At 38.2% G+C, this 26,535-nt stretch overlaps 1 protein-coding gene across 4 annotated transcripts in view; it reads left to right on the forward strand.

The window, feature by feature from the left end:
* VPS41 (VPS41, HOPS complex subunit) overlaps positions 1 to 26,535 on the forward strand; it is a 110,605-nt gene that overhangs the window by 40,195 nt on the left and 43,875 nt on the right. For 3 of the 4 annotated variants that reach the window (XM_027675872.1, XM_027675871.1, XM_027675873.1), the window contains 5 exons: positions 5,641 to 5,703; positions 6,797 to 6,862; positions 19,057 to 19,176; positions 22,745 to 22,891; positions 24,078 to 24,144. In XM_027675872.1, coding sequence (XP_027531673.1) covers positions 5,641 to 5,703; positions 6,797 to 6,862; positions 19,057 to 19,176; positions 22,745 to 22,891; positions 24,078 to 24,144 — 463 coding nt within the window. Of the gene's footprint in view, positions 1 to 5,640; positions 5,704 to 6,796; positions 6,863 to 19,054; positions 19,177 to 22,744; positions 22,892 to 24,077; positions 24,145 to 26,535 lie in introns of those variants that run through there. The other variant, XM_027675874.1, reaches the window with a different exon arrangement.

Below are 26,535 nucleotides of genomic sequence, written 5' to 3' on the forward strand. Positions count from 1 at the left end.
CAACAAATCCGTTTATATATTTACTGAGGTAGCAGATAGTCCTCAGTATTACACTTGAGATAATTGTGATACCTGTGGAGTTAATTCCTGCATTTAGCACCTCTACTTTGACCATACATTTTGAGAACTGAGCTCACCTTTGAATACTCAAAGTTAAAGTCAAATATATTTTGCACAAATGTGCCGTAGGAAAAGTAATTACAAGAATGTCAATAATGTAACCGGTATTAAGCTGATTAACAGCTGTGGCAGGAGGACATGTCACCTTAATCATTACTGCTGTGCCAGTTATACTTTAGTGACTACTCTACTGTTCCTGCAAGACAGTAGTTTAATGCCTTTCTGCTATAAATCCACAAAATTGGATTTTGTGGGCATGATTTCTGTGGGCTGGTGGTTTTCATTTTCACACACTTTATGAATGTTTCTCTTGAATTATAGAATCTTTTGATAAGCAATCATAGTTTATCAGAAGAATAAAGTGTCTTACAACAGCCACATTAAATAAATGTAAAATCAATATATGTACAGTTTCCTAAAAAACTGGTACCTACTTCCTTGGCTGAGGGCATATATCATTTGTACAGTGTATAACTAACAATTATCAGTGCTTCTCTGGAATGTTGAGCTGTGACATTTAGTGGTTTTGGTGATTGATTTTTCACTTATAAGAATGTCTTTTTTGTTTTTTCAGTCAATGGCACTCTTTTCTAATGTTGGTTTGCAATGATAAAATTCTAATGCACAGGGTGTATTTAAGCTTCTTTTTTAATATAATGCTCATATACAAATACAGTGCATTAAAAACCATTTAAATAATTTTACAATATCCATCTGACTTACAGAGGAGAACATTTGTTACACAGTAGACTTGCAAGAGCAGGAATTTGGTAATCCTAATGGTTGCATCCCATTGAGTAGAAGTTCTTTTAATTAAAAATGAAATCCAATTTTGCAGTAGGCAAAATGGGGAAACAAGCCCTTTAGACTGTATGCATTTGGGTTTTTTCATTGCAAAATGTAGTTTTTTTCCTCAACAGGCAGGCAGCCAGTTTGTATATCCAAGCCTTTTGTTTCTGAGAGATATCTTGGTGTCGGTATCTTGACACAGTAATTGGGATACTAGTGCCTATCAGGGTGGGTTGTAGAATTTTACAGCCTGTGAGAAACAGCACAAGTGTTTCCTAATTGTCTACGCAAGATAAGGCAAGGGTCAGTAATTGTGGAAGGTAATAAAAACGTTGAGCTAGCGTTGTTGGTTTAGGTGTTTCCTGTAGTATTGGGAAGCAAGCGCTTGCTGTTGATGTAAGGGCTCCTCTGATGTGACTGTGGATTACTGACTCGAAATATCTATGCAGTGAGACAGTGAACCATGCACATTTTACATATATTAAGTGAATATTAAATATATGTATTTGATTTGAGAAATATTAAAAAATCCATAATCTCTACTTTGGTGTGGCTGTATTTGAAAAGATTTCGATATCTTAAATGGTGACTCTGTCTTCATTTAGTGAAATAGCTATTGTGGATCCACTGTGTGTCATTACGTGCTATACAAGGCAGTCTCAAGTATGGTCCTGATGCCACGGCTAATTCTGGTGATGTTTTTGACATAGGGCTGGAGTATCACAAGTACAATATGCAACATATTTGTATTCATAGAGTCCAGAGACGTTGATGCTTCACCGTATTCTACACTGAAAAACTCATCTGGAGATTTGAAAGATCTGGGTGATTTAGAAGTTAGACTTTCCACGTCACAAACCTTTCCCAGAAAGGATTATGTCTCTGAAAGAATCCACCCCTAAAATTGGTTTAAATGCATACTTGTGTGTTGTGATACTCTGTAAGAAAATGGCAGATTACTGGACGGATAGTGTAACACTCCTTACTACAGTGGGAGTGTTGATAATGTAAGAAGTTAAAACACCTATACAAATTGCAAAGTCTTTATTAACTTGGTGAAATGAGTAAAAATAGTGAAATCCTTTTTTTAAAAAAAAGGGGGGGAAAGAAAACGTGAAACAGTTTTAAGCAAAAAAAGGGCTATAATACAAAGGCCTGTGAATTTTGAGCCAGCTGGACTGATGCAAGTATTTTCTACCAATTAATGAAGACATGTCCTCTTTTGCAATAGGCAGAGTGCATATCCAGTCTGATAGAGATGGAAACCATTTGTCTTCTTGAAGGAAGGCCTTAGGATGAGAATCTCCTCCTCATATCTGTTCTGCTGTCTGATATATTTTATTTTACTACTTTTTTCAGGTTTTTTTGACTCTCAAACTAGATTTGATCTAGCTGTGTTGACTGGGAGGAGAGCACAGCAGCACCGTACAATTCTCTAACCCGATGTCAGTCGGCATCCAGACCTAATGTCAAAACCTGGCACCTGTATGTCATATACATGTCCAACAAGTGCTTGGGAGCTACTTGCAGCTTTCTGTACTGCACATTTGGTTCTTTGAAAAATCTTCCTGTCCAATGGACTCAGCTGCAGCTGGTCACCACTGGCATGGAAAGGAAGAGAAATCAAAACCAACACCAGCCCTCTAGTCTCGCTGCTGGGTGTTGAACTGTTACGGTATAAGAGAATTTTGGTGCTTGAATAAATAGAAAGGGAATCAGGCTTGCAGCTTCAGAACTGTGGGGATCTTTTAGGTTAGTTTTTTGTGTGTTAGTTTTGTACGTAGTTAGTTGTACGTTGTCGTGAAAAACCTGGATCTGACTCCCAATTTTGCTAAAAATCTCGTGTCGTTACATAAGAGCAGTGTAATTTTCACCCTTACTCTGGCTTGTAACTTTTTTTACATGAAGAAATATAAATTCTATTGAAAAACCATTGTTTGCATGTTTTTGTGTCATCTTTAATGCATGTAACAACATTGATGTTAAGAATATCCATTTCAAGAAATGCGACTTGTAGATAAAATGTTTTTGTTTGCCTGCCTTTTGATCACTGAAGGTTGGTTACTTCTTCCACGTGTGGAAGCAAAAAAACAGCTAAATCTTGATGCTCTGGAATGGTGGGTTGTGGATATTTTAAATGTAGTGAAATCACAAAATCCTTTTTCCAGCTACCTAAGAGCATCATGAGCAGAGTGAGCATGGAAAGTAGAAATAGAGAAATCCAATATAGGTTTGTAATATCAAAAGAATCACTTTCTTTCTGAGGAATATAGGACATTAAGAAGTAATAAACTGTTATATGATGTCCCTAGAGTAAACAAAACATGTATTTTATGCTGAGTTATTTTTTCCTTTTAAGTCACTCCATTTTGTTTTCGTACTCTTAAAGAAATATTGCTGTGTTCAGTTAAGTATTAGGAAAATGTTGAGGGCATTGTTGCTAATTCTGATTAATTAGTTTTAATTTGAGAGGGCTGTTTTGTTATGTTTGAGGATTCTGCTTCCACAGAATTTGCATTGTTATGTTTTAACCATGTATTTTCTTTTTTTTTCTTTCTTCTCTCAGTTTTATTTTCTCTTTCCTCTCCTTCTTATTTTGTGTAGGCTGTTGCATTGGATATGCTGTGCCAACTGATGAAAACAAAAACCAAGAAAGCAAAATCCTCTAGACATCGGCCCAAAGCTTTTCTAGGCTTATAGCCAGGCCCAACTCAAATACAACCCTTTGGTTGGCTTACATAATCACAGCTTTGTGATACATCTTACAGTCTCCAAATATTGATTTTTCTAATCCTTTGGATCAGTAGCTCAGCCCTACACAGTGCATGCAGAAGTATTTTTAAAGCACGTTGTTAGAGGCAGTATATTCGCTAATGAGTGGTGGACTGAGCTGATAATGCTGCTTAGGAGATGTATCCAGGAGACAAACTTGAAAGGGAGATGAGATGGTTTGAGATGTTTTAAACTTCACTGAGACTGCTGAACTTTGAGCCACTCCGAGGATGGCTTAGTTCCTCGCTGATGGCTTAGTTCTTCTTGTAGTTTACCTAAAGTTTAATGTTTTTACTCTGTCTCCTTGACTGTCTGAAGGAATTTTGGGGGTTCTTGTCCTCTGAACTGATCTTTTTAGAGCCATTAAGCCTCACTTTTTGAGGCCCATTACTGGCATTTACTGACTTAGTTCTGCAGGTCTTTGTCTAGGGGAATTTATATTTTTTTATTACTTTTTTTCTTTTTTAAAATTTTTCTGCCTGAAGCAATCATGGTGGAGATGGGGAGAAAGAAATAAGGTTAAAAGATCTTTTAAAACTTCTGAGTCCAATCTGTTGAACATGTAGAGCAGAGTTACTGAAGGGATTACCTTTTCCAGAAAAGAAGGATATTTTCCAGAAAATAATGAGAGCCTGTCTGAAAGCCTTCTAAAGTAGATTTGCTGTCAGATGCGGTTTTCCTGCTGATCGCTCCATGGGATGCTCTTTTTTCTCTCTTCTTCCACCAGTGGTGTCCATCCCTCCTGGGATGATTTTGTTTCAACAGCTTGTGACAACATGTAGAAACCTCTTAAAATCATAATGGAAAAGCAAACCAGTCATTATTCTTTGTGGAAATCATAACTAGTAAATTAATTACTGATTCCTGGCCATAAGTCTTCAGCCCTGTTTTACTCCTAAGTTCAGCAGGAACTGGGTTGTCAACTGTCTCATCTGAGAGTTGGGGAAGGGAACGTAGCGTATTGAATGAAGAGGCACGAGTCCGAAAGAGGGTTGTACTTAAAAAAATCTTGAGAAACCCTATTCTGTAGTCATAGCATCTAAATCTAATAGTATTTCATAACACTTGATGCCTCTGTACTTGTTTTATAACTAAAAGCAAGAAAACATTTTAAAAAATCTGTTAATTCTCTTGACAGCAGAAACAATTTTTTTTTATTTAATGTTGAGGCTTCTTCAGATGGATTCATTCTGATAGATATTCTGATTGCCTATGGTTACAACTTCAGTGCTGACTGTTAAATGTACTGATACATCAACAAAAAAGAGAAGGAAGGAGTCTTCAGAGAAAGACATTACCACTGGTCATGGAATAAAACAAAATAGCACAGAATGCACTTGGGAGGAGGAGAGGATGCCAAGAAATATATTGTACTTGGATTTCAGTCTGGTTTTGCTTTATTGTCACAAATTTCTTTTCTTATGTAAACCTTGTATTGCTTGGAGGGAAAAAAAACAACTTACCATTCTTTCTCAGGAAGGAAGAATTTTTAATTTATCTTCTCCTGAATGTTTTTATGTTGCTGTTACCGTACTTAGGTTAGTATCTATTAAACAGATTTGATCAGCCTCTAAAGCAAAAGGAACTTGCAGTTTTTACTGTATTTGTAAAAAAACCAAAACAGAAAAGTCCAAAAACCAAAATACACACACAAAAAAACAAACACAAAACCCCCCACAATAAAAATAAACAAACAAAAAACTAAAACAAAATCCAAAAAACCAAGGAGGAAAAAGATTCAAAAAAGTACTTTTGTACTGCTGTAAATATTTAGAGATATGCCACAGTAGAAGATTAAGCTGTATCAATTGTCTCTGAATTGTTAATTTTGACTTCTTTTCCATTAGGAAAAAAGATGTAACTGCTAGCATTCAACTTAACCTTAGTTTTTTACATTCAGTGTTAATTGTCAAATGGTTATTAGGTAAATATTTTTGGTTTTTAAATGTACTTTTTCAGGTGCAAGTGTTTGGATTGTATTCAGCAGAAGAGTTTCATGAAACATTTGACTGTCCTATTAAAGTAAGTGCTTGTTTTAATCTTTAGTAATTGTGGTGGTGTTGTCTTTTAATAACAGAAAGGTCACATTCAGTCTAAATGAGAGAGAGGAATACCACCTCCTTGCAATGTTATTCAAGTCACTAGAAAATAGTTTTCTATCTCAATATAAAAGCTTTTGATCTGGTTAGGTAGTAAGAAAGCCCATCGTGGTTTTGTAAGGAGTATTATTGAATTTTTCAAATACAAAAGGCAAAGTGAAATTGTCCTATTTCAGCTATTGCCTGTCTCAGCATAATTCTTTCTTTGTAGATTTGTGATACAAATTCTGAGGGTTCTGCTAAATGTGAGGGCAATATTTTGTAATCAGTTCATGTCTATTAAATCTACCTCAGGATAAGGCAATGGGCAGGGATGCTGATGTACCTTGTCTGAAAACTTGAGTTTTACTCTGCTTTAGAGATGTGTTGAAAAAGGGAATATCTAGTGGTTTTTAGCCAGAAACATTTCTTGCAAGAGGAAAGGTGGCGTGGGCAAATGATTGTGTTTTGCTGCTTGAGGTCTCCCATGTTGCAGCTGCTCTTGAGGGCGGGGGGAAAGGAACAAGGTCATTACGTTTTCACACATGCCAGATGTGACTCAGTTGCTTCCTAGGGTCTCTACGGCTCTTACAGCTGGATCTCCTGTACTTGACATGGAACGTGTAAGGCAAAGAAACTGTTTAAGACGCGTTGATGGTACACAGTGTTGCCCTGTGACAGGGCTGAGGTGTGTGTGCCCTCTAGGCAGGTCCCAGACAAGATTTAATTGGGGTAACCCTTGCACACAGCAAGGGTTCTGTTTGGTCCTAATTCTGCTGCTTGCTATACAGAAAAGTAGATTTGGTGTAATGTGGTTCTCAGTGTCAGACTTGTCATATACCATATAATTAGAAGAATTTTCTTCTCTTCTAGGAAAAACAAACAGAGATGTTGAAACAACTAGGCTTTACTTCAGAGAAAGAATTCACCTGTAATACTTGATGATTGGCAAAGGGTTATCTAGTTTAAAAAGTGATGTGGTGCTTCATGTAAACTCTTATTTAATCCACAATCCTCTCTTTCCCCCTCATCCCCAGATTGTTGCTGTTCATCCTCAGTTTGTAAGATCCCACTTCAAGCAATTTGTAACAGGAGGAAAAAAGGTAAGCAGTCCTAGTGTAATGAACTTCGGATACCTTTAAATAGGTTTTTGAAATGGCTCAGAAGGCTATGTATGTGATTTTTAAAACCTAGAGCAAAGACTTCTGCTTTTTCCTTTTATTTATGCATTGTATTCCAAACCATTCTTATTTAATTTATTAAATGTATTTTATTTAAATTTATTTAATTAATTTTATTTAATTAAGACTAATTCCAGGGGAAGGGAAAGTGCACTTTTTATGTTAAAAACATATTGCAACAAGTTGAGCTTCAGAGTAGAAATACTTCTGTGTATATAGCCTGAAAAACAAGTCATTTATATTTCCTAGGCCAGATTTTCTCTATTTTAATTTCTTGAAGTGGAAGCAGAAGTTTGTGCCTTAATATTGATCCTTACAAGGCATGTTGATCTTGGTGTTTGAGATTTTTCTTTTGCTTCACCTGTGGGTGATTTTTTGGGGTGGAGTTTTGTTTGTTTGGTTTGGGGATTTAAGGCCAAAAAATCCAAGTATTTTCATCAGTTCTCATTCATGGTATGGATTTTGTTGTTTGTTTGTTTTTAAAGGAATCAAGGAGAGCTTTTGGTAGAGTAGACCTCACACCATTCTAAGCACTTCTGTCTGTGTACATAGTCTTCCATTTGGATCAGCTGGTATTTCAAATGTGCATTAAGTGTCTTCTTAGTGTATGGTACAATTCTGAGTTTCAGATTACAGTTGCTTCCAGGTCCTACAAGTATCTTATATCACATGGCATATTTTCAGTCAAAATATAAAAAGTTCTATTTAGAACAGTTTCTTAATTCATGGAATTTTCTGTTACCTTCTCTTATAAATTGAGTATGAACAAGCCTCACGGGTGCATCAAACCAAATGCCATGGCTCTCCCTTACCAGCATGTAAGAAATACAGACTCCTAGTGCTGAATACAACTTAATTTTCAATTAACAGTTCACTATGTTTCAGAGCATAGCTGTGCTTTGTTTATTTAAGTGGCATGTGTGCTTGACAGCTTTTTCTGGCTGGTAGAAGTTGGTGTTGTCCTTAAAATAATGCACAGTCAGTGGATGTCTGTGTCAGCCACCAGTTTGTGAAGCTTTTTTGTGCTGATAAAAGGGTCATGGAAAGAGAGAAGCAAGAAATTAATAGAACAGGGCTCTGTCAGATGGGAAGAGAGCTTGCATTCACCTGATGCTGAACAGAAAAAAACATCAGGGAGTTAACACATTCTCTTTGGTTATCTTTGATTACTTGACAGGTTGTTTTATATTCTGTCCTCTGGGGAATGGTATACTCATTCTTAATACATTCATTTTTTGCTGAGGAACTTTCCCCTTCAGAAAAACTTTAATTGACATCTTAACATAAGGTATTTAGCATTGAAATAAATGTCCCTCGACACCTGTAATTTGATTTTATGGGTTCATAAAACCAACAAATAAAAACTCTAGCCTTGTGGTAGAAACCTTGCCCCTTTTCTCCTCTCCTCCAAAAGGAGCAATATATGCCTTCATAAAATAACAAAATGCTCTTTGAAAATTCAGAAAGTTAAATTCCACCTACTGATATATCTATGATTTATTTCTATTTGCTTTTTCTGAATGTTTACACTTTTCCTTAACTGTAAAGCCAACGAGTAGTAGGGGGGCAACAGGGAGTGTCCACAAGGGTGAGGCTGAAGCATGCAACCTCAGGCTATGGACCTCACCTCTCTCTCCCTGTGTCTGGAGATTGTGCAGTTGGGTGAGCTCCTTCAGGGAGGGGGACAGGACCTCCATGTCTCCTCACGTCTCTGCTCTTTTAGCTTTTGCAGAAACACAGTGACTTCATCCCTGATAGCTGGCAGTGGTGAAAGGCATGCTGCATGTCTTCCCCACATACGCCAAAGCAGGGGTAGCAGTAAGGATATCCTCATTTTGGATCAAGCTTAAAAGAAAAGCTTTGTTTAAAGCTCTTATGCTATCACAGAATATGCTCAGTTGGACTCATCGAATCCAACTCTTAGCCCCGCGCAGGACCATCCCAAAGAGTCACACTATGTGCCTGAGAGTATTGTCCAAATGCTTCTTGCAAGAACTTCCCTGGAGAACCTGTTCCAATGCCCAACCACCCTGTGGGTGAAAAACCTAAACCTCCCCTGACACAACTTCCGGCTATTCCCTTGGTTCCTGTCACTAGTCACACAGAGAAGGGATCAGTGTCTGCCCTTCCTCTTCCCCTCACAAGGAAGTTGTACACTGCAATGAGGTCTCCCCTCAGACTCCTCTTTCTCCAGGCTGAACAGACCAAGTGACCTCAGCTGCTCCTCATACAGCTTCCCCTCAAGGCCCTTCACCATCTTTGCTGCTCTCCTTTGGACGCTCTCAAACAGCTTAATATCTTTCCTATATTGTGGCACCCAAAACTGCTCACAATATTCAAGGTGAGGTTACACCAGTGCAGAGCAGAGCAGGACAATCCCCTCCCTCAACCGGCTGGTGATGCTGTGCCTGATGCCCCTCAGGACACGGTTGGCCCTCCTGGCTGCCAGGGCACTGCTGACTCTTATTCAACTGGCCATTGACCAGGACCCCCAGGTCCCTTTCTGTGGCACTGCTTTCCAACATCTCATTCCCCAGTCTGTACGAACATCCAGGGTTGCCCCATCCCAGGTGCAGAATCCAGCACTTTCCCTTGTTGAACTTCATATGGTTGGTGATTGCCCAGTCCTCTGATGTACATTAAAAAAATACAGTGTGTGTTGTGTGAGCTCTTCATCCTAAGGGTTGCAGGGTCTCTATCTTTGTTTTGTTTTTCTGGGAGATGGTGACATAATGTATATTAGCATTTTAAAAGTTGAGTGGTTTTTTTTAGTTGTTTGCTAAGATAATTTGAGCAGATAAATGTATCCAGAAAGAAATTTAATCAATTTCTCAAACCCCTCTAGTTCTAGTTATGACCATTGTTGTCTCAGAATAAGAGTAGGATGTTCTTGATTTCCTACTTGAATTTCATACAGATTTTGGCTTACAGTGAAACAAAACAAAGAAGCCAAACCACACATGCACAAGAAATTGACCCCCTGACCTTAACACTCTGTTTTATCTCATCTCAGAAAACCATGTTAAGATGTGCTTAAATTTATGAAATTTATTAATTTTATAGCTAGCATCTGCCTCAGTAGAATCTGCAATGATTGGGAGAGAGCTACTGTAAATTACCACCTCCTTCATCATGGCTAGGCTTCACGAACGAAGATTTGGGAAGGGCTCTACCCACGTTTGTTGCAAGCGCGTTGGTGGCTAAAAAGGCCAATACGGGATAGGCATGTCCAGTTGCAAAAGACACAGCAGAAAGACTGCTTAGATGATATATTCTGCAAGGCACGATTCTTTCTGCATTGTCTTTTCTCCTCAAGAGTGAACCTGCATGCTTTCTCAAAAGCATCAGCAGTGTTAAAGGTAGTATGTCTCCAGACCTCCCAACTGGAGGCCAGAGTAGACCAGTTACGCTGATCAATATGGCCAAGGCTGAGATGTTGTTTCAGGGAGTCCTTGTATCTTCTCTTTGGGGCTCCTCTCTTGTGGCAGCCAGTGGCAAGTTCACCATAAAGCAAGATGTTAGGGAGGCGGTGATCTTTCATCCTGGAGACGTGCCCTGCCCAACGCAGCTGTGTTCTCAGCAACATGGCCTCAATACTTGTGATTGCTGCTTGTTCTAGAACAGATGTATTAGTCAATAATCTGACCGGTGGATGTTTAGGATTGTACGGAGATAGCATTGATGGAAGCGTTCTAGGAGACACCGGTGGTGGTGGTAAATGACCCAAGATTCAGATCCGTATAAGAGAGTAGACAGCATTATGGCTCTGTAAGCACTGATCTTGGTACTTTTTTTCAGGTGTTTATTTCGCCAGACTCTTTTATGAAGCTTTCTGAAGGCACTATATGCCTTTGCTAACCTGTTGTCTATCTCCCCGTCAATCTTACCATCCGAGGAGATGAGGCTGCCTAGGTAATTAAACTGCTGGACTGATTTGAGCTCTGATTTGCCAATGGTGATATGGGGATGATGGAAGACTTCCTGAGGTGCAGGTTGATAGAGAACTTCTGTCTTCTTTAAGCTGACTTCCAGCCCAAAGAGCTCAGCAGCACCTGTGAAGCAGGATGTTAAACGCTGCAGAGCTGCTTCTGTGTGGGCAACAAGGGCAGCGTCATCAGCATAAAGCAGCTCCCGGACAAGATGGTTTAAGGTCTTAGTGAGGGCCTTCAGTTGCCTTAGGTTGAATAGGCTTCCGTCAGTACGTCAGTACTGTACTGACGTACCACCTCCTTAATTTTTTGAGAAATATACCTTTCTTCATAATGATATAAAATGTGTGAAAAATACACTTTTCAGTTCAAAGACCCACTGCAGGCCATCCTGAAAACTTTCAAGAGAGACAGAGGGAAAAAACCCTAAGTGACATGCTTCAGGGATGCACAGTGCAGGTCCTCAGTTCCCAGCACAGGTGGATGTCTGGAACTTGGGTGAATTGGGTGAATTGTTGTGTAATACAGAGATTTGCCACATCTTAGAAGCTCAGCCTGACCTAAGGCTGACTTAAGAGCGGTACTCTCTAGGGTAACTGTTTAAATCATTGTTGTAAACTTAACTCTACCATGCATATGTTTGTACAGTTGCTTAACTAGGCAGGTACTCAAGCCCTTTAACAGTGGTTTTTCTCTAAATTGTATTGTGAACTAATTAACCAATATAAATTGTTTGCTTACTGAAGTGAAGTTTTTAAAAGTCAAGAACTTCCATTAAGCTTGAGATAATATCATTGCCTTCTATTTTGGGTTAGAAAAGCTTATTTTGCCCCTTTTTTAATGAATGAATGTTACCTCTGCCTAGAAATAAGATCGGTATTGTGGAAACATTGACACTGTCACAGTGAGAAGCAGTAGGTACCATACTAAAAAGAGGCACTTCCCTCTTTCCCATCTCTGCAATTAACCACAGCACCATTGTGCTGACTTGGCAGATGATGGTAACCCTGAAATAATAATATTGTGTATTGTAAATAACAGGGCATGTCTGTCCAGAGCAGACAGTAGAGCTCCAAAGCAAGGGAAAAGACAAATACTGTACTATTGAAGGCCATAACCTTCTACCTTTTAAAAAAGGGTCTAATCTCAGAAAATAACAGGGTAAAAGCCAAGTAAATGAGGGTGCTAAAGCTGAAAACAAGGTGTTCTTGATTTAACTGTTAGAGTGCTGGTCTTTCCCAATACATCAGCTAAATGAATGTTATTATAAACTCTAGGTATCGATTATGTCCTGAGGGTTAAGAAACAGAACTAACTAAGAAAGAAGACTGAAGAATATTTCAGTTCCAAAGTCAACATATCAAATTACTCATCTTATATAAAGATAACTTAGTCAAGCAGGAGAAGTTGAGGTTCCTCTCTTAGCAGAGGCCTCAGTGAGACTCTCTATTTCATGTTTTGATTAACATTAATAACTAGACAAATAGGTTTTTGTAGTAAAATTCCTAGGAAAGTGAGTTGTCTGGAGTGATTGAGTCACTCTGCTGAATGTATACTAATGAAGGGGTTTTCTGGGGGTTCTTTACCCAGCATGGTAGTGGGGACCCACCACAAATTAAGCAAATGAATTCTGAAGCCATTATGGGGGTAGTATATTCAGTATCTTGAAGGATTGGGTCTCCTCATTTGCCTAGGACATGCATTTTGTATAGTAAGTATTGATTTGCATATCTAATCTGAAACATTTTAAGGGATAGAGAACCAAGATAAAACTGCAGATTTACTCTGTGACTGTTAGCAATCTCATCTTTAAATCTGTCTGTATCTATATCTACATAATATATTTATGGGGTTTTTTTAATATATATATGGTGGAAATATGTATAAAAACATATTTTTAATAGTGTCTGTGTTTCTTTGGCTGAAGAAGATACTCTGTAAGAACTGGTTTACAAATACAGATGTGTCTGATCATGTTTGTCCCCTTTATCCTTCCAGAATTAACATTTGAACATATTGATGTTTGAGCTTAAACATTAGACTCTTTTTTCTTTGTTATAAAAGCAGAGAGAACTTAGTGTTACCTGGGGCAAATTTCTCATTGTAAAAAAAATTAAAAATACTATTTCAATGACAGAATTCTGGCCTGGACCAATGGCGATTCCTGCCTGAGATGCAAAACAAGATAACCTAAATTCCTTTCCACTACAAGTAGAGCAACAACATACGTAGAGAAAGGATAGCGACTGCGAACAATGCACAAACGGGAAGAGAAATAGCATTCTTGGGGATCTGCGACTGCTGTTAGGGTAGTGGAATTTGTACGTTAAAGTCAAGTCTGCCAAGGAATGTCTCAGATTTTTTTTTTTAATTGTCTGCTTTTTAGTGTCAGCAGATGCACTTTGCTTGGTGAGTAAGTAGATGACCTTTACCTCTGAACCCTATGATATGTACTTCATAATAACTGGACTACTTTGACAAATTATTAAATTGTCAGGATGCTGTTTGCAGCACAGTCCATTTTTAGAAAGCAGATAGTCAGCTGTTTGGCATTATGTTGGGTAGAAGAGTACCAGACAAGAAAGGCAGATTGCTTTGTAAGCTATAAAATGTCAGTCAGTAAATACTCAAAGGTCTGATTTAAGTGAAGAAAGAGTAAATACTATGGCAATTTCTGTCCATGCATTGGATAATTTACCATAAGTAGGAAACAAGCTGTAGCAGCAAGCAAGCCACAATAATACTGGTCCACGATTTCCTTGCTGCAATGTATAGTGCCCAGATGTATTCAATATTATTGAGCAGATGAGACCTTGCAAATGTAGTATGTACTGTTCACATAATGAACCTTTTTTTTTGCTTACATTTCTTGTTTATGATTATTTGGATGTACATTTCTTCTTTATTGCTAAAAAAAAATTCTCCTTTTGCTATAATAAATTTGGTTCGTGTAAAGGGAACAGATCATAGTCCTATGTGCATGTAATCTATAGTTGTGTGTTTTGCAAATGTCTGCGTAAAACACTTTTTTCATTGCCCGAGGTGGCAAGCAAAGACGATCTAAATGTATGAAATGTGTCTCTCTGCCTACAAGACTGCAGAATTTGCTTTCCAAGGTGTTAATTCTGTAGTTCTTTGTGAATAGGCGACAGCTGGAATCTGGCAGTTGAGTTATTAAAAATACAGCCTAATAGAAGTCCTATGGCATTTGTTTGTATTAAACATCTCAAAATTTCTAGTTTCTCTGTCCATGAACTACAACAGTAGCTCCTGTTTTGTCTCTCACTGTTGCCATCGCAAACCTCCTGATGCTGCTGTCTGCCTCTGCCTCCTTGCTTGATTTCCCTTGACTGCACCTGCTGCCCTCCTCTCTGTTCACACCCCAGCTCCTTAGACAACATTTTATGAGAAAATTTTAAAAGTTCATCTTCAATAGAAAACTTGAGGTTTATATTATTCTCTGCCTCGTTTGAGCTCATCCAGTCCATCAGCTGTTCCAAGCAGAAATGATAATTTTTTTATTGTTGCTATATGTTTTCCTAGAGATGCACTAGTAAACAGTAAGTCTTCATGCAGCATGCTGTTCTGTGTTCCTCTGTGGTATCTGCTAATCTTGACTGTGCCTGTAAATGTTGGTTTTATGCTGAAAACAATAAATAGCTGTAGTGATCAGTTGTAATCATGGAAGTAGCATTTTAGGTTTTTGTGGTCTTCCCTAGCTGAGGTGAGAGTTGATGACACAGGTGCCGAAACACAGAACAAATGCCACAGGTAGGCTCATCTTTCCACTTAGCCAGACAAAGAACAGGACAAGGAAATTACAGGGACTTTTTTCCTAATTCTGCAATAAGGCAGGGAAAAGTGGCTCTTCAGTTACAAAATGGTGAATGGAATGGTGGTGAACGGTGCTGCATCCAGTTGGCGGCTGGTCACTAGTGGTGTCCCCCAGGGATCAGTGTTGGGCCCAGTTCTATTTAATATCTTTATTGGTGATCTGGATGAGGGGATTGAGTCCACCATTAGCAAATTTGCAAGTTGGGGGGGGCGTGTTGATCTGCTGGAAGGCAGGAGGGCTCTTCAGAGGGACCTGGACAAGCTGGAGAGATGATCTGATTCCAACGGGATGAGGTTCAACAAGGCCAAGTGCCGGGTCCTGCACTTTGGCCACAACAACCCCACGCAGCACTACAGGTTGGGGACAGAGTGGCAGGAGAGCAGCCAGGCAGAAAGGGACTTGGGAGTTTGGATTGACAGGAAGCTGAACATGAGCCAGCAGTGTGCCCAGGTGGCCAAGAAGGCCGATGGCATCCTGGCCTGGATCAGGAACAGTGTGGCCAGCAGGACCAGGAAGTGATTCTTCCCCTGGACTTAGGGCTGGTGAGGCCACACCTCAAGTGCTGTGTCGAGTTCTCGGACCCTTAGTTCAGGAAGGATATTGAGGTGCTGGAGCAGGTCCAGAGAAGAGCAACAAGGCTGGTGAAGGGACTGGAGCACAAGTCCTATGAGGAGAGGCTGAGGGAGCTGGGGTTGTTTAGCCTGGAGAAGAGGAGGCTCAGGGGAGACCTCATCACTCTCCACAACTACCTGAAAGGAAGTTGTAGCCCGGTGGGCATTGGTCTCTTCTTCCAGGCAGCCAGCAGTAGGACAAGAGGGCACAGTCTTAAGCTCTGCCAGGGGAGGCTTATTACAAAAAAATTTTTTACGGAGAGAGTAATCAGACATTGGAATGGGCTTCCCAGGCAGGTGGTGGATTCTCCGTCCCTGGAGGTTTTTAAGATGAGACTGGATGTGGCACTTATTGCCATGGTCTAGTAACCACAGCAGTGTTGGATTAAGGGTTGGACTTGATGATCTCAGAGGTCTTTTCCAACCCAGTTGATTCTATGATTCTATGATGCTATGAAAATGAAGTTTCAAGCCTCTTCTTCTGTAAAACTCCTTCAGATTTTACATAGAAGGTGCTATGTTAAAACAAAATACTCGTGCTGTGCATAGTGCTTCAGTAAAAGTATGTTTGCTTTGAAATTTCTGTGAGAACTGATATCTTTTATTTCAGTATTTTGAAGGCAGTAATTGGTAGTGAGATGAAATTGAATTGAATTACTTCATTGTGTTGATACTACCAAAGCTGCAATCATTGGCCTCTTTGTTCAGAGGATTGGGAATTCCTGTACATAGTTTAAAGACTGGGATTACATGTAATTAGTGTTAATGCTAATTGCATGATAGGCTCCATTAAATCCGAGCTCTCTCTCTTCTCTTTAGCAGATGCACTCTAAAGTAGAGTTTTGAGATCTTTTTGGAGTAGGTTAGTCTTCTTTCAGTGAAAAACACAGAGATGTAATCACTAATCCAAGAGAAATATATCCACTTGTTTTTAAAACCAAAAAGTGTCCTGCTTCATCCTCTTGTCTCACACATTTCAGTGTGTCACTTTTCTTAATGATCCGGTTAAGATTCACAAAATAATTAGTGAGCTAACAAAAGATTGCAGTGTACTATGAAGCAGTGTGGGTGGGGACCCTTGAAGTCAAATGTTATTTTATTTTAGCTGTGTTATGGAATTGCAGTCCATGCAGGATACACTGGAAGTGCACTACTGTATTGTATGTAACAAAGGACTAGAAAGTTTTATGAGAGTAAATGAAAAAAGGAAAAAACGTAAACTTTGTTGCAGAGAATGCAAGAAAGTGGGATTTGGGCTGCTGTTGAAATATAAGTACTGTAAATGCTGACTGCCATAATATGGAATTTATGGGAAATAAAGCCTTAAAATATTTTTCCCCTACCAAAAAGAGGGGGAGGTAGTAGGAGAAACTCCTCCAGAAACTGTTGATTTTTTGTTATGTGTCTAGCTTCTTTCGAAGTTTTAAATTATTTTCTGGTACGACAAACATTTCAATGTGGAGACAGAAAGGAAGACTAAGAAGTAAATTAGTCTGCTTATTTTGAGAGATGTGTTCAGTAGATAACAGTTCCAAAACACATAGGAAAGTTCTTGGTTCACAAATTCAGTTTCCAGGTGTCATTGCTCTAAACACACTAAATTTGATTTATTCATCACATTAAATAAATATAAATAAAATAAATCACATTATGTGTATCAATAGTATGCAGATAATTGCATTGAAGATAAATTAGTAAAGCGCATTTTGAGATTACATGTTATTTTTTTTGAAGCCACGATGTTGAGTGTCCTTTGGCCTCAGTGTTGGACCTATTGCACTTGCTGATATGAAACCAGGAATTCAGGGTGTTGCAGTGATTCATATTCACTTTCCATCTTTATTATAGGCAATAGCAGCCTGATGTCTTCTACTGCCTTGGTCTGAAAATTTGATTAAGCATGTGCTTAGAGCTGAGCATAGACAGAAGCAGAATTTTTCAAATTTTGTCTCCTCACCAAGTTTTTTTCAGAAAACTTACTTTCTTTGTGGTTTGTTACTCAGTCATGAAAACGCATAATGTTCACAAACCATGAACAGTAACAAAAAAGTGCAAACTGTCATACCCAATTTGCTCTGGATCTTGCATGTAATAAAAATACTTAAATCTTGATTCAGTCGCAAGCAGAAAAGGTTCAAAGTTCAATTAATATAATTGACATCAGCCAGTTTTAACCTTTCACATCATCCGCGTCAGTTTTTGCAACATTGTCCGGTAAGTCTCAATAAAGATACCATGTATTTTGCTCCTGTCTTTGTTGGATGGTATTGAAAGAAGCATCCAAGCAACAGTTCTTTTTCTGTTTAGCTTTTCCTTAGGGGTTCATAAACTAGGAAAAAGTAATTTTCAAGTCTGGATCAGCACATCTCTTAGTCTTTAATGACATCCTTAGCTTCTGAATGGAGATAGTTTGGGCTGACAGCTCCTGTGTGTCTCATCTACCTACCAGCCTTCTAATGGGAATCCTTCTGCGTGGCACTGCCTTATGAGCATAGATGTTACCTCTGCTTTCAGTGGCTTGCCATGGTTGCTGTAAAATAGCATATTTTGTAAGAGTAACTGAGTAGCCTTTTCGTATATTGAAAAAAATATCTGTGCTGTCCAAAAGGTGGGCCTTCATGTGAGCTATGTAAAGGACATGAAGTCATTTTGCTTGAGTGAGAAGTTTGGTGTCTGCAGCATGCTTTTTCACGAAAGTTTCTCGACAGACTATCCTACCTGGTGACTGCTTTAAACTGTTGGAGAAAATTCTTGTCTTCTGATGCCATCTTGTGGCTTCAGGAGAGAGAGGCAGTCTGTGTAATTGCCTTTAAGAATCTCTATTTTGCTAAAAGATCTTATTTTAAATAACCAGTGTCCTAGCATTTGACATATTTATCCAAATACAAGTGGCAGGAAACCTTGTATAAAAAAGCATCTACAGCTGGATCTTAGATAGGAAATACTAGCAACATGAGTACTCCATTTAGGTTTTAGCATGGTAGAAATCCTTGCAGGCAGCAATTTCACACCTTCTAGTGTGAGGTGTTAGCTTGGGTTCAAGTTGTGCATATGTTTGTATGAGGGTGTACTCATGAAAAAGTTGTCAGAACTGGTACCTTAGAGTATGATCTTCATAGATACTTCAACTTCTTACTTAGGTATCCCTCCAAGTGCTGCACTTTGCATCTCTCAAAGTGATTCCATGTAATCCTATTAAATAACTTTCTGAAACATACGGGAACCAGTATGGACTTTCAGGCTGTCTGCATGTAGTTTGTAGTTTGGTTTTTCTTTGCTGATGCAAAGCATCTCGTAACATCTCCTATGCATTTAGATATTCTAAAATAGCTTCCTTATTTGCTGAACCTGGGATTACCAATCTCACAAGTTTTACAACCAGCAGCACTTGTGGTACAGTGCAGTTTGCACATGTGGGACTACAACACAGCATCTCTAGACCCCTATGAAAAGCTGTGTAGTTCCACATGGAGCCAAGCAAAAGGTCACAGGCTTGGGGATCTTTGATAACTTTCTTTGACTACCTGTTTTTTGGAGGGAAGAAGGAGCCTATGTTGAGATTGGTGGGTAGGTGTGAGGAGGCCTGGTTTTCTTACCAACTTTCTGAAGTGCTGTCACTAATGCTGTAGGCATAGGTTCTGAAATGTCCAAAAAAAGTAAGATATAATGAAGAAAAGATGCTTCCCGCGTTTGCATACAGCACTGTGTCACAGAAACATTTATTGTTGCACTTCTTCATAGTTGCTGTTATATGAGAGAGGCTGGATGAATAGATGGAAGCCTTCGGTTTTACATGAAGGGGAAGGAAATATAAGAAATGTAAAATGGAGAGGACACTTAATTGCTTGGGCCAATAATATGGTAAGTATTTGCCGCCTCCATTAAATGAAAAAATATCTTTGTTACAATGATTATTGAAATTTTTCGATGTTTATTTCCATGTATTCCATTGAAAAATGATACATTTGAAGAATCGGGTATAAAAGGCATTGAAGGATAGTGGTTTAGATGCCATTTCTTTGTAGAAATTTCTTCTGGCATTTCCTGCTGGATAGTCAGTGTTGTCCAATACGATTGCCACTTCTGAAGAAATTAGGAAAAGTAGCTCTACATACCACTGTTGGGAATGGTCGTTACTGTATGCTGTTGCACATTAGAGTTTTGACCAGTACAATTTATTGAAGCAAACTGAGGAAGGAATGTCAGTGTAGCTATTCTCTATATAAATAATAGAACATCTCTGTTCCCTGCCACCCCCAGGGAAAAAAAACCAAAACTATCTGTATTGTGTAATTTGTACTGAAGTGACATTGTCATATGCACTTTTAATGTTGCAGATTATTTAAAAATATAGTAATAATTTCTCATTGTGTTAGGCCACTAGAAAAGGCTAGACTTAGGAGAAAATAGGCGCCTTTTGTTCTAAGTGTAATTTGTATTTTAAAGGAAACCATTGCATTCATTCTGAGTGTCGCATTTCACTTATCACTATATATGTAATTGATGGCTCACGATCCATGTTTTAAAGCTCAGCAGTGAGGGTTATGTTTTTAAGTGTGTATCATGTCTAAATTCCAAAGTATTTTTTTAAATGTGGTGAAAGTACTTCTGAAACACTAACTTTTTTTCCTTCTACTATTATTCCATCCTCAAGGGAAGCATTTATTAAAATATTTTAAAGCCATTGTTGCTTTTTATGTCTTTGATATAAAATAGTTGCAGGTGGACTTCTGTTTATTTGCTCGCCTTTAATAACTCTATTCGAATGGAAACTTCATTGAGGGTTTGATTGACACAACGTTAGCTTTTTTAAGGTTTTGTTCTTTTCAGAGCCATGCAATTAAAATATATATTCTAGGTGAATCTGCTGGGGATGGATAGGACAGTTAAGGAGAGCTATCCCTAGAGATGATATGCCACATCAGAACACAGAATACTAATAAAACGTTGAGAGCCATCTGTCAGAGATGAAAAGCCATGGTCAGGGCCTATCTTTCAAGGAAAAATGAAATGAAACTTGCCCTCCAAAAGATTAATATATTTGGTTATTGGCCTTTCCCTTCCCCTTTACCCCCTTTACCTTTTTCAAATTTCCTCCATCCTCTAGCAAGGTTTTGTGTTACACATTTTTCTTTCAAAATCAGACAAAATCTTTTGTAGCCTTGCTTCTTACTGTCTTTGTGTGGCTACCTAGTTTTTATTTTCTTAAGCCCTTTTGGTTGGTGGGGCACACTGTGTGAGAGCTTTTTAGACTTTGGATATTCTGAGGTTATTTAGGCAAAATGTAATTCTGCTTATCAGATGCTCAGGTAATCCGTGTTGTTTGCTGCTGTGCCTTCTTGTCCTTCCTCCATGGCAAAGAGTGTAAGTTTTACAAACTGAGACATCTGAGGACCAAATCTTAGAGGCATTTGGCTGCCTGACTCCCATTTGATCAAGTTGACTTTGGAAGTCCTTTCAGTTCATTATGCAAACATACTTACTGTTTAAGGAGAAGCCGCTGCCCAAGCATTCTCACACCATTCAAGGAGTCACACACCACCTCAGACTGTAACTGCAAGTTAAGTCCCTTCACAGCAAGCAGCTCCAGAGAGGCAACAGATGCCCCTTTTGACCCTTTGCTCACTTCTTGTGCACCTGCTCACTGGCAGAGCATGGGAAATTGAAAGTCCTTCATTTAGAGTAAGCAATACATAGCAACAACTAAAACATCAGTGTGTTATCAACATTATTCTCATACTAAATCCAAAACACAGCACTGTAGCAGCTAGTAAGGAGAAAATTAATTAATAATTAATTCTCAACAAAAAGCATATCTAGGTGTAAGTTCACAGTTTGCAGCCTAAGACTTCAAAAAATCGAGCTACTCATGCTAAGCAAATAAACCTAAGCAAACAGCATACTACATCACAATATTATAACTCTAAATAACTTACTCTTATTTAAAACTTATTGCATTAAGCAACCTATAACTATAGAGGATCCTACACTGTTGGTTGGGAAGACGCTTTAAACATTAAAGGTAGCCTATCCCATGTAAGATTTGCTTCCTTGTAGAAACACAAAAGTTGTGATATGGGGTCACTTCTACCTGAAAATGATCCTTGAAGACAAAGTACTAAGATTTATAATGATTTATAAAAGGCAACTTTATTAAAATGCAGTTCAAGCAAGATTAGAAATTTTATCAGGTAAGTGTAGAAAACACAAAACATAAACTCCTTGTTTATGTTAACCCAAAGATCTGGGCTCTGTACTTTGCAGATGTGATGTGCAAGTTGTTGTTCTTTTGTTTTTGAAACCTTGATGACTGCTAACTGAAGAGAAGTCAATAGGAGTGTCTTCCATGCCCATAGTTTTTCAGTGACAAAGATCACTGAAAAAAACCCTTCAACCACCCTCATACCACTTACTGCTCCTTGTGATTAAATAGAAAAAAAAAAGGCAGTGAAACCTGGCTTAGACCATGACCACCCTGTGTTGACTCTGACTTTCAAACAGTTGTATCTGTGCATCTGGGGACACAGAAACTCACGGTGCATGGAACAGAAACAGACAGAGGAATCTTTTAAATCACTTTTGTCACTAGAAAAATACTAAGGATGGCATCCTGGACACTGACCTTTCAAGATCCTTTCAGTTTCCTTTTCTGTGATTCTGAGAGTTGTTCTTTAAGCCCTATGAGCAGAAAAGAAATATTTTATTTTGGAGATTTTTTTTTTTAAATTACTAAGAACAAATCATTACTTAACATGAAATTAATCTCCATTTTGCTATTGAAAAGGTTATAGCTTCACCTTATCTAAATGGCATGGAAAAATCTGATTAATGGCTCTTTTTTTTTCTCTGTCTCTCAAATGACTTTAATCTTTCTTTTTTTAAACTTTTTTTCTGTTAGTTTAGGAGATTCCCTAAGGAGGCAGTGAAAAAGCACAGCATACAAAACCAAACATTGTTTAAATATGCTTGCTTTTCTATTTTAATATAAAAGTGGAAATGCATTTCTTGAGAAGTACAGATTGGATTCATTTATCTTAATGAGCTGATGCTTTTCTTTTCAAGGTGGAAATTTCTGTGTCTCTACAGGGACTTTTGTGAAAAAGCTGAGATTTTTTTTGTTTCTCCAGGAGTAGCACCAACCCAATAAAATGAACTGGTTCATGACTTAAGTTGCTAATCTGTCACTCATTCACTTATTACATCTTTTTATTTGGCATGTAAATTTAAAATATCTAAATTACTCTGATCCCTTTGCTCCTTTTGTCACCTTCTGGGTTACATGGGTCTTTGTATCAACATTTTATTCTGTTAGCACACTTGGCCCTACCCTGAAATTTATGCTGTAAACTGCTCTGACTGCCTTAGCGTACAAAATGGTGAGTAGGAGTTTGTCATACATAATAAAGTTCTCTTGCATTTAAACTTCCAGGGCGTGAAGATACTTGATATGATCTCCAAGCAAAGAATTACCAATGTGCCTCGAGACAACATAAGCCTTCGCCCAGATATGTATCCCTGCAGCCTTTGCTGGAAGGATAATTTAACGCTGATTATTGGCTGGGGAAATTCAGTAAAGGTGCAATTACCTGTCTTTGTAAAAAATGCTTGCTGTTATCACAGACAAACACAGGATTATTTCTGAAAAGCAAAGACAATCGAAAAAAATAGAATTTGGTTTGACTACAGTGCTCAGAACTCCTACTGCCTTAGAAATGTCATTGGAGTGACCCTTATGAGGAGGAGGAGTGATAGACACCCAGCAGTCAGACAGATCTCTGTGTGTGAGCATGCAGTGAATGTAATCGTCAGGGACATTTCTCTCCTCTATGCCTTGAAGAGATTTCCTCTTTTAAAAGCTTGTAGTGTGCTATTGAATTAATTTCTTTTGATTAGCATTAAGGAAGAACAACTTACCATGAGGTATTTTTGGAGGGGATTGCTTTGGGGGCTGAGGAGGTTGTGACTGCTGAAACGGCTACATGATTTTGGTCAGCCATGGGAAAAAAAAGGGATGGGGTGGGAGGACAGGCTGCTTTGGGTTTTGTTCTCTTTCAGCAGGGCACTGGCATTTTGAACTTGTGTGCTGCAGACTATGATTTGCTCAGAGCAGCAAATGAGTTTGTTACAAGCCTGTTAGCTCTTTTCTAATAACAGACTGCTGCATCACTGCACAGTGGGAAATTAAAAGTGCTTGGTAGGAATAGATGGAAAGGGAGGGTAAAGTGGGGTAGGTGACGTGTAAAAAGCTTTTGGAGCATTAAACTTAGAGTTTTACAAATGAGGAGGTTCGTCCCAAGTTTGGCATCTGTCGTCCTGCTTGTATTTGTGTGTGCTTCACAGCATTTTGATTATTTGCGTTTATATGTACATACTCTCCTATTACTAAGAGCAGCAATAGCAAACTCTTACTAAAATTGTAAGGTAGTGAGATGCAAAGTGTGAGAAGACACCAAAATCAAACTCACATATATACTTCTATGAAGAAATCATAGTGGGCAGGTATTTTCAGATTTCTCTTGTGTGGTACATCATCCTTCTCCTCTCCCAGAATATTTGTAGGGCTGTGAACTACAGCCACAACCTTCCCATGTGTTTTTCTTCTTCAGTGATGCATCATCACTGTTTCACAAATTGTGGTTTTCAAAATAGTGAAATGCATGTTCAAGGAGTCCCAGAAATTCCTTTCCTTATTGAGGCAACATTAGTATCATTTTAAGAATTACAGTTTGTTCATCATAATGGTCTGAATCTCTGTTTCCTAGATCTGCTCAGTAAAAGAACGGCATGCCAGTGAAATGCGTGACCTTCCAAACCGCTATGTGGAAATAGGTATGGTTGTATGAAAATTATATAAGCTTTAAAAAATTTCAAAATTATATAAGCTTTAAAGGTCTGTTTTCACATTCTAGCCTGAGAAAACTGTTACAGTTTGAAGGCAACATGTAGTTGTAACATAAATGTCACCTCATTTTTAGTTGATGAGGTTGTCATATGTCCTTTTGCATAGGTGTGAGGTTTGGGGTTTTTTTTATAGAGAGCCTTAAGTTCTGTGATCATCTAAAATCAGAGATACTTGTGTGAACAGTGGATGCCTTAACTTTCCCTTCATACAGATTCCTTCAGAGAACTTGGTTTTTCGTCTTGGTTAAATGATTGACAGTTGGTGTAGTAGTAAGGAGATTTGATTATGTGTTGTTTGACTATACTTGTAACTTTTTTCTCTTTTTTCTTCTTCTTAAAATCTCTGGTATAGTTAGAAACTGATTTAAATTTCTTTTTGTTTCCTTTCTTGGCTTCTGAATTCAATATTCTCCTTTGCTTTCTTATTTGTCTCTAGCTAATGTGATGTGAATAAATTTCATTATTCCTGATTAATGGAAAAGCTCTTGACAAAATATGTTTATTAAGTAAAGTGTAAAGTGAAATTCAGAGAAAATTTGGAAGGGGAGATGTAAACAAAAAGTAACAACTGTCCTCAGAAGCATCTACTGGGGAAAGGAAATATCTATGAACAGATAGTGCTGGGAAGATAAACAGGCCCTCTGGGGCTCTGCAGATCAGAATGAGCAACAGTTTGTAAACTTTGGTGCTCCCTTGACTGTAATAACATGAGATTGTAGATAGTTGTGTTCAAGCAAGAATCTGACTCGTGTCAGATTGGAATGGTGCATGGCATGAGTGTTTGTATACTCTGGTTTCTGATTTCAGGAAAGGACCATTTTAAAATAGCTTCTGAATCAACTAGGAGACTTGTTAATTTCTGTGAGGACTCTGGATACTGAGAGATGGTAGCATGCCAGACAGTTAACTGAGACCTGTTTAAGATTACGTAGTCCAAAAAGATTATTTAATAGTAGAATTCTAGGATATTTGAGAGAATTTTATCAAGAAAAAACTCAGTCATGAATCTCAGATCATATATTTAATGTTTTCTGTATCTGTGAGTAGGTTTTAGAAAATAACTAAATGGGATTGTTTTCTTAGTCACAAGTGAACAGAGGTAACTTCTGCTCCAGCTTTAATGTGTTTACATGGAGGGTGCTAGTCTTACATTACTCTCTATTGGAACTTAAACTTTTATATTTAAAAAATATAAAAGGCTGTCATCAGGCTGTTTAGGTGCAGACATGAAGGATAGAGATTTTCATGAAAGTAACTTTTTCGTCTTAAAATTTTTAGTCTACAGTCTTCTCTGTGTTCTTGAGGACTGGTGTTTTATATCACTTAACCTGTTAGCAATGAGCTTGAGATTTTTCTTTCTGGTTTTAGGTCAAAACACTGAAGTGGTTCTGCCAAATGCCGTCAGCAGCACTTATTGGAACTTGGATATTAGGTTGGGAGGGAAAAGAGAGAGACATTATTTGTTCAAGTCTCAGTATAAATTAAAATAGCCTTCGATATAGTCACATAGAAAGTCTTCTTGACAGCAGTATGTCATGACATAACATCTATTTCTATTTAATTTCAACTTTACATTTCAAAGGCATAGCTAGAAGGTCTAGTATTATACCAGAGCAGCAACCAGTATACACTTTTGTAAAGAATTTACACAAGGCAAGAATATCCTTCAGATATTTTGACTCATAACATCTTGTCAACATACTTAGGAAAAATGAAACCCTTAACACGGTATAACTTTTGTTGTGTTTAGTGGTGTGGGGTTTTTTCATTTTTTGCTCCCTGCTTTTACAATTTTGCACCTAGAACGAAAACCAGAAGTGGAGCAGGAAGTTTCATAGTTGCTTCTCTTCTCATCAGGGTAATCCATATGAAGTCTGTACAGTGTTTTCTCATGTCTCAACAGATTCAGATTAATGCTGGTTTAGAGCCATTGTGAGGTCCTCAAAGTTCCACAGTGGTATCTTGGCTAACTGTGATGGCATTGGTAGATTATAAATGTTTCTTCAGAAGTTTGCAGCCGAGTGAATAAAGAAACAGAGTATTTCCTGCATTGCAAGTTAGGTATGTAGGATCCTGTTTAACAAAGTACCCTCTGATCTTCCGTTTCTTTCTTAAGAAATAGCTATACTCATTCTAAGGACGCAAATAATTACAGTATCTACTGGGATGCCGAACCAGACAGCCCATAATGTGGGAAAGTTACACCACTGAACTGTTCTACCTGCTTTATTTTAAAGAAAATAATGCTGTGATTATCTATAAGAGAAAATAGATTACTTATATGGGTCTCATGCACTGAGATCTGTGTGGCATTGCTAA

The sequence above is a fragment of the Neopelma chrysocephalum genome, unplaced genomic scaffold (assembly GCF_003984885.1).
Source record: "Neopelma chrysocephalum unplaced genomic scaffold, ASM398488v2 Primary Assembly neopelma1_26, whole genome shotgun sequence".
In the NCBI taxonomy this organism is placed as follows: domain Eukaryota; kingdom Metazoa; phylum Chordata; class Aves; order Passeriformes; family Pipridae; genus Neopelma; species Neopelma chrysocephalum.